The 13,790-nt window shown below is 35.3% G+C and overlaps 2 protein-coding genes across 10 annotated transcripts; one reads left to right on the forward strand and one right to left on the reverse strand.

Moving 5' to 3' along the window:
* Positions 1-1,149: 1,149 nt before the first annotated feature.
* On the reverse strand, positions 1,150-3,266 carry LOC107717841 (uncharacterized). Of its 3 annotated transcripts, none has more exons than XM_016524737.1 (5): positions 3,190-3,266; positions 2,068-2,148; positions 1,711-1,870; positions 1,483-1,635; positions 1,150-1,408 (listed from the first exon to the last, which is right to left on the reverse strand). In XM_016524737.1, the coding sequence occupies exons 2-5, from the start codon at positions 2,083-2,085 to the stop codon at positions 1,209-1,211; spliced, it is 531 nt and encodes a 176-aa protein (XP_016380223.1). In that variant the 5' UTR covers positions 2,086-2,148; positions 3,190-3,266; the 3' UTR covers positions 1,150-1,208. The 3 variants fall into 3 exon arrangements, with proteins under 3 accessions (XP_016380223.1, XP_016380211.1, XP_016380218.1); XM_016524725.1 differs by having other exon boundaries at positions 3,150-3,217; XM_016524732.1 differs by having other exon boundaries at positions 1,165-1,394; positions 3,150-3,217.
* A 7-nt stretch (positions 3,267-3,273) lies between these two features.
* On the forward strand, positions 3,274-13,242 carry LOC107717799 (WD repeat-containing protein 24-like). 7 transcript variants are annotated; one of them, XM_016524684.1, is made up of 14 exons: positions 3,274-3,350; positions 4,747-4,792; positions 5,022-5,094; positions 5,271-5,377; positions 6,366-6,726; positions 6,915-7,092; positions 8,062-8,486; positions 9,473-9,738; positions 10,146-10,255; positions 10,329-10,429; positions 11,371-11,475; positions 11,551-11,888; positions 11,970-12,154; positions 12,712-13,242. In XM_016524684.1, exons 4-14 carry the CDS (start codon positions 5,276-5,278, stop codon positions 12,878-12,880), a joined length of 2,340 nt encoding a protein of 779 aa, XP_016380170.1. In that variant the 5' UTR covers positions 3,274-3,350; positions 4,747-4,792; positions 5,022-5,094; positions 5,271-5,275; the 3' UTR covers positions 12,881-13,242. The 7 variants fall into 7 exon arrangements, with proteins under 7 accessions (XP_016380170.1, XP_016380177.1, XP_016380185.1 ...); XM_016524691.1 differs by having other exon boundaries at positions 5,022-5,093; positions 5,266-5,377; XM_016524699.1 differs by having other exon boundaries at positions 5,075-5,093; positions 5,266-5,377.
* Positions 13,243-13,790: the final 548 nt, after the last annotated feature.

Raw genomic sequence — 13,790 nt, forward strand, 5'->3', positions numbered from 1 at the left:
AAAAAAGTTAAAACTGAAAATATACTATAAGGCTAATAGTTTTCTCTGGATCAGATGATGATAAAAAAAGAGATGTAAATAATGATAGTTTCTATCAAATTCTTTATCATTTCATGATGTATTGGGACTCGAGGCAATTTTGTTTTTGTAGTTTTATTTTGTATTGTTTTGTGTTTGCTTTCATTTCTCAGCTGTATGAAATAAAGACCATACTGTGAGGAGACACGTGTGTGTGTGTGTGTGTGTGTCAGTGCCCGCAATACTTTTCACAGAAGAGGTACAAAGTATGAAAATTTTTGTTTTTTTATAAATTAAAGAAAATATAATTTTTTAATTAAATGTATTTTTAAATTATTATTATTATTTTTTACAAATTGCCCATGCAGTAGCAGCAGTATAAATTGATGGTAATTAAAATTAATCATAAAATTTTATTTATATGTACTTTGTTTACTTCAGCGTTGAAAACTGTTTAATGTTGTGCTGCTTAATGTTTCTGTGGAAACATTTTTTGTCCAGATTTTTTTAAGAATAGAAAGTTCAAAACAGCATTTATTTGAAATAGAAATCTTTTGTATCATTTTAAATGTCTTTAATGCATCCTTGCTGAATAAAAGTATCAGTTTCTTTTTTTCTTACCCCATATCTTAAACTACTAAAAGTTTGGGGTATCACAGTTTAAAAATATTAAATGCTAGAAAAATATGAAGCAGCACAACTGTTTTCAATATTGATAATAATAATAAATGTTTCTTGAGCAGAAAATCAGCATATTAGAATGATTTCTGAAGAATCATGTGACACTGAAGACTGTAAATTCAGCTTTATGTCACAGGAATAAACTACATTTTAAAATATATTAAAATATAAAAAAAATTTAAATAATATTTAGAAATTTTACAGTTTTTGCTGTATTTTTGGTCAAATAAATGCAGCCTTGGTGAGCAGAAAAGTGAAAAAAAAATCCTAATTATTCCAAACACTTGAAAAAAAAAACATTTACACAGTTTTTACAACTTTTTTTCATTATTACAACAAGTTTTGTTTTATTAAAACATTTATACATAAACAATTACAAATTCAGAAAAGCAATTGTGAAGTGCATTTCATGATCTTGGGAGTAATACCTCAAAAATACATACTTTTGCAAAGGAATGTGTTGAAATCGCCCTCCGGATAAATACTCAAATGCAGTGAAGTGCTGCTCTTTAAGATCTCTCAGTCTTCTGTCTCTTCGAGGGCTCTTCATCCGCCGTCTTCCTCTTCTCTGGCTTCTGATTGGCCACAGTGTGTGTTGCATCCATCAGACTGAACTCCTGTAATAATGAGGGCTGAATCTGATTGGCCACGGCCCAAGCCCATAAACACTGCTCCACCCTGTGAGGAGTCCAGTTCTGCTGGCCGTCCACTGAGACAGCAGACAGCAGGGTCAGATCCCAATGAAGAGCGCTTTAGACTCAACGTGCATCTTAAATCTCTTACCTGTATTAAGCTGGGATGTTTTGTTCAGTATTTTCTGGAGGAAAAGTGCATAATGTTTGGCCGTGTACTCGACCGGTCTGAGCTCAGCGATGCTCTCCACAGCTTCATCAGCCATGAAGGCCACTTCACCCGGAGCTCCTGCCACCAACACGGCTGATAGAGACAGATTGGATGCATATTAATACAGTCATTGCATGCATGCGTGATTTGATGGGTGTGTGTGTGTACCTGATGCCGTCGCAGGCCCGACACCTTTGAGTTTGCACAGCTCTGTAATCGCCACTTGGACGTCGGGCATCAAACCGGAAGCTTTGCTGGTCGAGTTTGGAACCGCCTCCTCGCTGTTTGAGCCAATCAGCTGCTGCAAACGAGGCCTGAACTTCCCTTTCTGGGAGAGAGTATCCATCATCAGTCATCAAAGAGAGAAACACACTGTCATACTGTCGTATCTGTGTGCACGCAACTGATCTGTTGTCATAAGAGGGAACATCACCGCATGCAGCCAATGAGCCACTCGCCTCTTTCCAGCATCAATGTTTCTTGTTAATTACGCAGGGTGTGTGAATCTATTTCTGCTGCGCTTACAGTCAGTTTCCACTCCATGATGTTGACGAGCTCAGTGTGTGTGAGGGAACTGAGATCGCTGCCGGCAGCTCCTCCTGAAACCTGACAGAAGACAGAGACTGTCATTAAGATGTACTACATCTACAATTCTATTCTATTCTGATGCAACTACAATAAAAGACATTTTAGGTGTGTGCTTGTGAGAATGCAAATCTTTTTTCTTTTTTTCATCTGTAACTGTTCATCTGAGTATTTCAATTGTGGTCCACATCAAATACAGGGCAATGCTAGAAAAGCTCTATTTAAGGTTGTGTCGTGTTAATTGCATGTTAACTGCTAATTGTGATAAGTAGGCAAAAATGAATGAATGAATTAAAATAAAATGAATGCATCTATATAATTTACAAGTATTTTAATGTTTATAATTTCATTTATTATTTTAAATGTATATATTTTGGTAATTTATATTTAAATTTATATGATTATTAATATATAAATTCATATTAAATTATATTCTGATACAATAATGAGCATGTTTTTAGGTGAGCCAGTGCTAGTGAAGCTGCATTTAAGCTTGTGTCAAATTGCAAGTTAAAGCTAATTATGAGTAGGCAAAAATTATTAATTAAAAAGATCTAGTTAAATGTATACAATTTATGATTTAACAATATTTCAAATTATATTATTTTAAACGTATGTGTTTTAGTATTATAGTATTTAGCTGTGTAATTTATGATTATATAAATTATATGATCTATAATTATTTTAAATGCATATACTTTACTATTTAGATTTGTACATTTATGATTATTAATATATGAATTCATATTCAATTCTGTTCTGACTCAACTACTAAAATGAACATAAAAACAAAATTCAGCAAAATGATCAATTAAAATGATAAAATTATTACAATCCTTTTACATTTTTATATTTTAACAATATTTTAATTTGATAATTATTTATTTTAAATGTATATATTTATATGATTATTAATATATTAATACTGTAATTAACATAAAAATCCATTTTTAGGTGTGAGTTTATGAGAACTCAAACCATTGAGTTGTCTGAGAGAGAGAGAGAGAGTTTACAACACTTACAAACAATTGAAGAAAGCGAGACAGCCGCATATTATCATACCAGGATGTGTTATGATAAATATCCTGTTGTGTGAACTTTCAAGATCTCGCTGCTCTCCTGACCTGCTGCGCGCCACGCGACGGGAGGTGACGTCAGCCGCGAGCGTAAACAATGATTCTACATCCGCTTTCTCCTGAACGGACGCGTTTGTTTTTAAAAGGGTAAGTTCTGCGCGGTTATTTCACTAATATCTAAACTCATATTACAGTTGAACATTCATGCTCGGAAACGTGATAGGCTGTATTATGGACTCGTGCTGCATGAGTTATTACTGCTGCACTGAGCTGTTTTAAAGCAGGTTTGTTGTGGCACGTGACTGAAACACTAACTTACAGCACACATAATAATATTCTAGGCATAAGAGGATACAGCTGTAATATCATTGTGTTGCTAAATATATTACATTTTAAGCACCAATCGGCTAGTATGCTTAAGGTGAATATGAATTGTTCCAAACCCTTATATAAAATCATTGCATTTAATTGGTCTTTCCGTGCATTACAATAACAGACAAAACACTGCGTTCATTTTCTTAATATAATAAGGAAATAATATTTATAAACCCAAATTGCAGGCCGACAGCAGATACAATTTACACAGCAGAGGTGTAAAGAGCACCTGAAAATCATACTCGAGTAAAAGTACAGATACCTTACAGTGAAAATGACTCCATTAGAAGTTACAAGCCACCAATTACCAAACGACTTGAGTAAAGAGTATCTGATTTGATCAGTACTTAAGTATTTTACTTGCACTAAATATAGGCTCAAAGATGCACTAGTCAAAGAGACACGAGGAGAGCAATCATATATTTATTTTCTAAAACCAAAATAAAACTGAACACCTCAAAAGAAATCCTTCAAAAAGGTCTCTTCATTATAACGGATAAATAAAATTAAGTAATTTTTTTTGTTTTTGTTGCTTTATTTGTTTATTGAACTTTTACAATAATAACAGTATAAGAATACAGGAGAATAGTGAAAAAAATAATGTTAAGTAAAATTCAAAGTCCATGCATTCTTGCACTGGATGACCTTGTTTGAGCCTCATTGCCATCGCTAAGGAACTCGCAAGTTTGTGTGAGTAAGGGCAAAACACACGAGATCTAGTACTTTCAGTGTCCTGTAGATGCGATATCACTTCTTTTGTAGCAGAAATAAACTGCTTGCAGAAAAAGCTAGGTGCCATGCAAAATGTAAACACTCATTACAAATATAGTGGAGTAAAGAGTACAGATACTGTAGAGCGTAAAAGTTGCTAATATCTTTGATACTCGGTAAAACAGAGTATCCAAAACGATACTCAAGTACAGTAATTAATTACATTTACTCAAATACTTTACACCACTGAATAATAAATATAATAATAGCAACAATATCTATTGTGTCTATATTGTATCTATTTGTCTATCTATAGACAATAATAATAATATTAATAATAAACTCTATATATCACTTTTACATTTCACTTAATTAATTTATTTTTTGCTAACATGTTCTCTGATGTTGTGTTGTATTATTGATATGGCTTCTCTGCTGTCTTGTTTCTGTTTTGCAGGTCGGTGTGTAATTCCGTATGAAGATGTGAGCGAGAAACACAGACGGTGAGATGAAAAAACAAAAACAAAGAAGAGCTGTGTTGCAAAAGCATTCATATTCCCTTAGATGTTTGTCCATTTACCACAACTAAACTATTTGGAAAAACATCCAGTGATTTACTCATTCGAATACAATCTATAGTGAATCATATGATTATTCATATTTGATGTGATTGGGAAATTGTCAGCTCAGTAATGGAATGTGTTTGCTGTTTCTGCCCTCTTTTCCCCATAGGGAAATATTAGTGTAGAGTCTGTGAATAAGCAAGGTTTTTTTTTTCTCAACAGAACAGGCTTTGGACACAAACATCTCGCTTTATTCTTGTATGTTTTTACATTTATTGTTAGTGATAATAATGCTCATAACATCGCCGCCATGAATCTGTCCTCCACCTGCTGGCCAGAGAAGGAGCTGCAGCAGCATCTCTCTCATCTTTCTTTGTGTTTCCTCCTCTGTTTGCTCTGTTTCTCTCGATTTTGCAGTTTGAGATGGAGAAGATGAGCAGGGTCAGCACCATCGGTGGCCGTACCATGTTTTGTCACCTGGATGCACCTGCCAACGCCATCAGTGTGTGTCGGGATGCTACGCAGGTGAAAATGAGATGAAAATTATATTCACAACACAAGCCAAAGTGCCCAATTTGATTTTTCTACTCCAAGCTATTTTTTCTGTTATGGTTCACAAGGCAAAAATATATTATATATATATATTTTTTTTTTATATATATATATATTTTTTTTTTTTAAAATAATTTAACAATCTTTTAATTTGTGTAATTTATGAATAAATTAACTTATTATTATTATTTTAAATGTATATATTTTGGTCATTTATGTGATTATTAATATGTAAATCAATATTCGGTCTGTCGATGACTAATATCAATAAATAATCATTAAAAATGTATTCTAAATAATAAATATTCATATTTAAAATAGCTACAGTTAATATGTGATTGACCACAACTTGTTTCTGGTGGTGTTTGCTGGGTGAAATATTTTAATTTGTATAATTTATTATTAAATTGATTGATTTATTATTATTTATAATTTATTATATATTTTTATAATTTTATGTTTATATATTTTAATTTGTGAAAGGTGTAAAAATCTTTTGAGTATAAAACATTTTAATTGAATGTCCAATTTTAAATAAGACTAGGCAACTTTTTTATTCAGAAAATATATTAATGGACATTTTAAAAAAGAATTCTCCTGTGACGATTAACATTTTTTTTGTCATGCATTAAGCTGAAAGACTATATAATTGTTCTTATTACTTTTGTTCTTGTTTTTTTTTTATTATATGTACGTTTTTGTATATTTGTACATATTTATTTATTGATATATATATATATATAATTTTCAAACAAAATTGTTATATAATTGTTTTGAAATGATATATACGATTGAATTGTGAAATTGAAATGTTTCCTCTTGCCATGAATATAGCCACTGCTGCTGACATGGCGTTAAATCATAAATAAATAATAAATAATATATGATTGTTAATATGTATATTAATATTCAGTCTGTCAATAGATACAGTTAACTTGTGATTGATCACGTTATGTTTCAGGTGGTGGTTGCCGGGCGAAATATTTTCAAGATATACGGTCTGGAGGAAGATGGTTTCGTGGAGCGGCTGAACCTGCGCGTGGGCCGCAAACCCTCACTGAACTTCAGCTGTGCGGACGTCATGTGGCATCAGATGGAGGAGAACCTGCTGGCCACCGCCGCCACTAACGGAGCCGTGGTGACGTGGAATCTGGCGCGGCCCTGCCGTAACAAACAAGAGCAGCTGTTCACCGAGCACAAGCGCACGGTCAATAAAGTCTGTTTTCACCCCACTGAGGTCAACATGCTGCTGTCTGGCTCTCAAGACGGATTCATGAAGTGTTTTGACTTGCGCAAGAAGGAGAGCGTCAGCACCTTTTCTGGTACGTACAGATGTGCAGATGAACATCTCTGACTTTACCACGACATCGTTTACATACTAAAAAGCCACAGAACAACATCCGAGCACCTATTTTCAGTTCACTTTAATTTGAGAAACACATCTGGAGCTTTTTAGACACTCAATCAGATGTTATAGAAATACACAATGTGAACAGCAGTGTTTTTGCAGGTCAGTCTGAGAGCGTGAGAGATGTGCAGTTCAGTATTAAGGATTATTTCACGTTTGCGGCCTCGTTCGAGAATGGAAACGTGCAGCTGTGGGACATTCGCAGACCCGACCGATACGAGAGAATGTTCACCGCGCACACCGGACCCGTCTTCTGCTGTGACTGGCACCCTGAGGACAGGTGTGTGTGTGTGTGTGTGTGTGTGTGCACACTCAACTAAACTATTCATAATAATACTGTTGTATAAAATTTTTCACATGTTTCACATGTACAAGTGCTTCACAGGTCAGCACATTAAAAATACAAAAAAATAATGAATAAAATGGAAATGGAAAGATAAAATGATAAGGAAATAATAATAATAATAATTAAAATTATAATAATAATAACATTTTAAATAATGACAAACTTAAAAAAATTAACATTTAAAAAATAAAAATAAAATGAGAAATATAATATAATAATATGAGCTCAAAATATAATAATAATTAGTATACTATTATTATTATTATAGTAAAATTCTAAATAATGACTTAAGAAAAAAGTGAAAACTGAAAATTCAAAAAGGATGATAAAATGAAAAGGAAATAATAATACAATTCTAAATAGTGACTTTCAAAACTTAATAAAAGTTAACATTTTTAAAAGGTTAAACATTTACTATAATAATAGTAATTTTAATTATTATTGTTGTTATAGTAAAATTCAAATTCTAAACTTACACTTAAAGTAAACATTTAAAAAAGGAAAATAAAATGAGGGATATAATAATAGTAGTAATAATACAATTATTAATAAATTATTATTATGAGAACATTCTAACTAATGACTTATGAAACAAAAAGTGAAAAGTTTAAAAAAGAAGATAAAATGAGATTGAAATAATAATTACAAAATAATAATAACAATTGTAAAATTCTAAATGAAGATGAAAAAAAGATGAAATAAGAAGGAAGTAATAATAATAATAGTCAAGTTCTAAATAATTTTTTCAAAATGAAAACTTTTACTTAATAAATACTCAAAAGCTAACTTTTTTTTTGCCTAATTTTAGTTGGTAAAAGTTTACACATTTTTCATCCTCCTGGATTTTAAGCTCAATCTCTCTGGCTCTGTTTTGTATATATAACGTGTTTCTCTGTCTTGTAGGGGTTGGCTCGCCACAGGCGGACGTGACAAGATGGTGAAAGTCTGGGACATGTCGACTAACCGCGTGAAGGAGATCTACTGCGTTCAGACCATAGCGTCGGTGGCCAGGGTGAAGTGGCGTCCGGAGCGCAGATATCACCTGGCCACCTGCTCCATGATGGTGGACCACAACATCTACGTGTGGGACGTCCGCCGGCCGTTCATCCCCTTCGCGACCTTCGAGGAGCACAAAGATGTGACCACAGGAATCGTGTGGCGGCACCAGCACGACCCCTACTACCTGCTGTCGGGGTCCAAGGACAGTACGCTGTACCAGCACATGTTTAAAGACGCCAGCAGGCCCGTCGACCGCGCCAATCCTGAAGGACTCTGCTTTGGGCTGTTCGGAGACCTGGCGTTTGCTGCTAAAGAGAGTCTGATGAGCGGTGAGTGACTCGGGTGAACTGCAGTCAACCCTTCTGTTGTGTTGAAAAACTGGGTACACTTTTTGTGTTGTGGGTCAAATTGAACCGCATTGGTTTCCATGCAATTTGACAAAAAATGACTCTGAAAAACACTAAAGATGCACAAAAACACTAAAATCTCTAGCTTGTTAAGAGACTAAAAGAGATCAAATATGTGAGAAATTTAATAATTCCCATCCATTTTTATTGTGTTATTATCAATTTGACCCTCATATTTTTATGTTCAGAATTACCTGCACAGATACTAAATATTTATAACTAATTATAATGACTATTTGCACCTCAGTGCAAATAACTACAGGTAAGTATAAATAGTATCTAACAGTATTTGCACTTAGTGTAAGTAGCATTTATTGCTGTTTGTACTTCCTCTGCCTTTTATGTCATTTTCTCAAAGCCTTGTGAGGGTAAAATGGGTTTTCACACTTCTTTCAGTGCTGCAACAGACTAGTAATTGAGCTCCAAAAAACTAACAACCATAAACAACCAGATTTTTTAAGTAAATGAAGACGCAATGAATTCTGCCTGCATGATTCAGAAGACGAGTCTCAATTTCGAGTAAACTTTGACTCTTAAATTTCTCATTTATTTCATATTTTACTGTTTGACAAACTACAATAAAGGTTTTCTGTATTTTACCTCTCTTTAGTGTTTTTCAAAGTGTTGACTTTTGGCAAATTGCATGGAAATCAATGGGGGAGTCAATATGACCCGCAACACCAAAGTCAGTTTTTCTACAGCCTTTCCAAAACACATCTGCGTGTTGAAACGTTGCATGCACATTCATGACCCTAAATGAGAAACATTTACCACATTTCTAGAAGAAATTATTATTTTAACCAGTATTTCAAGTAGTTTAAAATCGAGTGTGGGTCAAATGGACCCGAACACAACAGGAGGACAAAATGTTTATTGATTTCTTATCAGAACATTGTCTTTCTTCATAGCTCCCCCTTCTGTAGGGGACGTGGGGCGTAAAACCTACCCGGGCGGAGATCGGCGGTACCCCATCTTCTTCTTTAAGAAGCCTGATGTGACGGAGCAGTTTGCGCAGGTGTCGAGCGCGCTCAGCGTGTTTGAGAGTGAAGCGGGCAGCATCGTCGGGATGGACTGGTTCATTAAGACCGCGCAGAGTTACCTGCTTAGCGGGAAACCCTTCACCGAACTCTGTGAGCACAACGCTCAAGTCGCCAAGAGACTGAACAGACCGCAGGTATGGATGGATTTTGATGGGGCTCTTTTGCATTTTAAACTTTTTTTTTGTCAGCTGAACTTCTTTGACCTACAATATTTTCTTGAAGTCCTCCCTGAGATTTTAAGGTAATATTTCAATGATTTAACAACACATTTGCATGATCATGGTTCTCTGTTATTGATATTATTTCAAAAAAAAAAATTTAATCTTGTTTTTTTTAGTAAGTGTATCATTTTGATTTATTTTTGATCAAATTTTATTTTTAAAAAGGGTTAGTAAAATACTTGAATAGTATTTATTTTTAATTGAATGCATATTTAGTATGATTAATAATTAATTATTCTCTTTTCATTAATTCACAAACCTGCAGTTTGCTCACAAACCCTGTTTTACAGGAGTTTTAATTTTGTTTTTGTGTCATACAGGAATCAACCACATGGACGATGCTGCGAATCATGTTTTCAGAGCCGGCTAATCCGTCCTTGTCAAGCAATCACAATCTGAATAAATCAGGAAACCTCCCGCTCGTCAACAGGTACTGATATTAGCCCAGGTGATTTTTGGATTTCTGATACGGTTCATCAGTTTGCCGGTTTCCTGTACTGCAGCTTTAGTATGAAGGAGATGAGCGCTGCTCTCAATGAGAGAAACAAAGAAAACAGACAAGACAACCTCCACAGCCTGGAGACCAACCTCAACAACAATGACGGTGAGACAGACACATAAACAGCAGCTGCATCCTGATGAGAGACCAGTAAAAGAGACATGCAACATGTACCAAGAGACAGTCAGCTAGATTGTGTTTACAGAGCAAACTTTGTGCTTGCTCTCTCAAAACCTCTGCATTCCCCCAAGAAGTATTGTCTTTGATCACAAAACCTTTGCGTTTACCAGAGAAACTTTGCATTTGCTTTTAAAATCTTTGCATTTGCCAGAGAGACTTTGCTTTCACTCATAAAACCTTTGCGTTTCCCTAATAAACGTTGTATTCAATTGCAAAACCTTTGCGTTTCTCTAAGAAACCTTGCACTTGCTTTAGAAAAACTTTTTTCTGCCTGTCCCAGAGAAGCTTTGCTTTCACTTGCAAAATCTTTGCATTTACTGAGAAACTTTGCATTGTTCACAAAACCATTCTGATGCCCATTAAACTTCACCCACAGAGTTTCTGTGCAGAAAATTGGCAAAAGAAGGGGTAGTTCACCCAAAACCAAAAATCCTTTCATCATTCAGCCTCATGTCGTTCCAAACCTGTATGATTGACATTAAGTAATGGATTCAGTCTGTTCTTGGAACATAGTGCAAAAGTCACATGGACTCCTTTTATGGTGCTTTTTCAACTTGGAGCAATTTGGACATTCTGCTAAACATCTCCTTTTATGTTCCACAGAAGACATAAAGTCATAAAGATTGGGAATGACCTGTAAATGATGACAGAATTGTCATTTTTCGGTGAACTAACCCTTTAAACGCCTCAAGGTTAATAACTTGGCTGACTGTTATTATACAGATGGATTTTGATTTGTGATTATGTAGTAATGTATGTATATATGTAGTAATTATGGCGTCTCTGTGGCCTCCTCAGCTGTCAGTGCAGATTTTTAGCTGCCAGAAAACTAAAACATTGGATAAAAGATGTGTTTCTGAGTGCAGAGAACGAGGAAACGGAGGGCAGCGAGGGACAGGCGGAGTATCTGTTTGGAGACGCTGAACTGGATGACGATGATCTCTACAGCATGGAGCACGACAACCAGGCAGGTTGGTCAGCACATCCAAACACATCTCACAGGTATGTGTGTAAAAAATCAAATGGAAAGCCTCTGTTCTCTCCAGCAGAGGAACCCGAGTACCTGCTCCCTCAGGAGGCGTTCCCGTTACGGCACGAGATCATGGACCATCCCTCGGCCCCGGAGCCGGTGCAGGAGAAGCCCGAGTCGCCTCACGTGAGCGGGAGCGAAGCTGAGAGCACGTGCCTGACTTCCATGGAGTCCTTCAGTCTCATTTCCGTCTCGCAGCTGCTTTTCTCGCCTCACCTGCCGCCCAAGTTCTTCTGCCCTATCGTGAAGGAGATGCTGTGCTACTACGCCAAGCAGGGCGACGTGCAGATGGCCGTGTCTGTGCTGATCGTACTGGGCGACCGCATCCGCAAGGAGATCGACGAGCTCACGCAGGTGAGAAAAACCGTCCCACTTTGACAGGAAGTGTAGGGTTTTTGTTTGTGATGTTTTAATCTGTGTGTGTTTGTGTTTCAGGAACACTGGTACATGTCCTACATCGACCTCCTGCAGCGCTTCGAGCTGTGGAACGTCAGCAACGAGGTGATCAAACTGAGCACGTGCGGCGCCATCATGTGTCTGAATCAAGCCTCCACCACCTTACACATCAACTGCAGCAACTGCAAGCGACCAATGAGCAACAAGGGCTGGATTTGTGACAGGTACCACCTCCAATCCCTGACTTTTATCTTGTTTTTCTCCTTTTCCAAGTCAAAAATCAACCAAGCTATGAGTTTCAGTCCTTTAACATTAGAGCTTATACATCTGTTACTGTGTTTAAAGGTCATTTAAAGGTGTATTTTGTTTTCTTTTTTAATATTTATGGAAATGTTTAAATACATGCCTTATAAACAACTACAATGAATATATTTTCATTATACATTTTATGTTGAAATTATAATTTATTATAAATTTATTAGAATTTATTTGTTACGATATAATTTATTCATTCTAATTAATTTATCTTAATAATATAATTTGGAAAACAAATGTAAAAAAAATTTGTGTATATATATATATATATATATATATATATATATATACACATACAAATTCTAATGTATTATAAACTTATTAAAATTGATGTACTATTATATCATTTATTAAAAAAAATTTTTTAATTAAATAAATTATTAATTAAAATCTTATCATTTAGAAAAAATGTAAGATATTTATTGATTGATTGGGTATTTTGTGTATGTATTTGAATCCTCCATAGGTGCCACCAGTGTGCGAGCGTGTGTGCGGTGTGTCATCACGTGGTCAAAGGCTTGTTTGTGTGGTGTCAGGGCTGCAGTCACGGAGGACACCTGGAGCATGTGATGGAGTGGCTGAAACAGTCCAAACACTGTCCGGCCGGCTGCGGACACCTGTGTGAATACACCTGACACACACACACACACACACACACGAGCCACGCTGGACTCTCTAGCAGAGGACCGGTCAGGCTGCTACTTATGAGGAAAAATAAGTATAACTAATGATTAGATGATAATCAAACACAAAGGGAATCTGTATCTTTAGCACATTCGATTGTGTGCTAAAAAACAATCAGCCAACTTTTTTTTTAGTTTTTGGAGATTTTGTTTTATAAATACAATCTAATGTATATAAACTGTAGCTGAGATGCACTTGGCTTTGGGAATATGATTTATTCACCTTGAAAATACTCTGGAAAATTGTGTAAATGAAGAACACATTGCATTGAAATCAGATTTATTTAAACCGAAACACTGGTGTTTGCCAATAAAGCCAGTCTTTACTAATCATCTGTGTGAGTTTGTGAACACGAAGACACAAAAACACTTTAAAAGTGACCTTTTTGGAAGAATATGATCTAAATTGTAAGCTGATTATATAAAACAATAATAATGGATTTTTTTAAAGTTGCATAATATTAAACCAAGTGTCATTTACCAGTATTATAAAAAGGTAAGTGGAAGCAAAATATTTGTCAAAAAGAAGGTTTGAAATGCAAAAAGCAACAGATCTAGAGTTGATCGTTAGTGTTTCTCTACACCTGTGTGAACTCCAGCTGAACAAAAAGCATCGCTCAAGTTCTGGCATCATTTTTTGCAGATGCCATTTATTTTCATATTTTGCTAATTCATACAGTATGTGATGAACCACTTATGTTTTAAAATGTGTCTCAAGTGTCCAAATACGTGTGGACTTCAAGCATTTTTTTTGTCTCGGGTAAGTGTCTTCTCTTTCATTATATTCTTCCAAACGGTTTATGTATGTACTATGCACTTCTTCTTAAAGTTCGCATGAAATCAAAATTGACTTTATTTACTT

Source organism: Sinocyclocheilus rhinocerous, unplaced genomic scaffold (genome assembly GCF_001515625.1).
Source record: "Sinocyclocheilus rhinocerous isolate Xijiao unplaced genomic scaffold, SAMN03320098_v1.1 scaffold1694, whole genome shotgun sequence".
NCBI lineage: Eukaryota > Metazoa > Chordata > Actinopteri > Cypriniformes > Cyprinidae > Sinocyclocheilus > Sinocyclocheilus rhinocerous.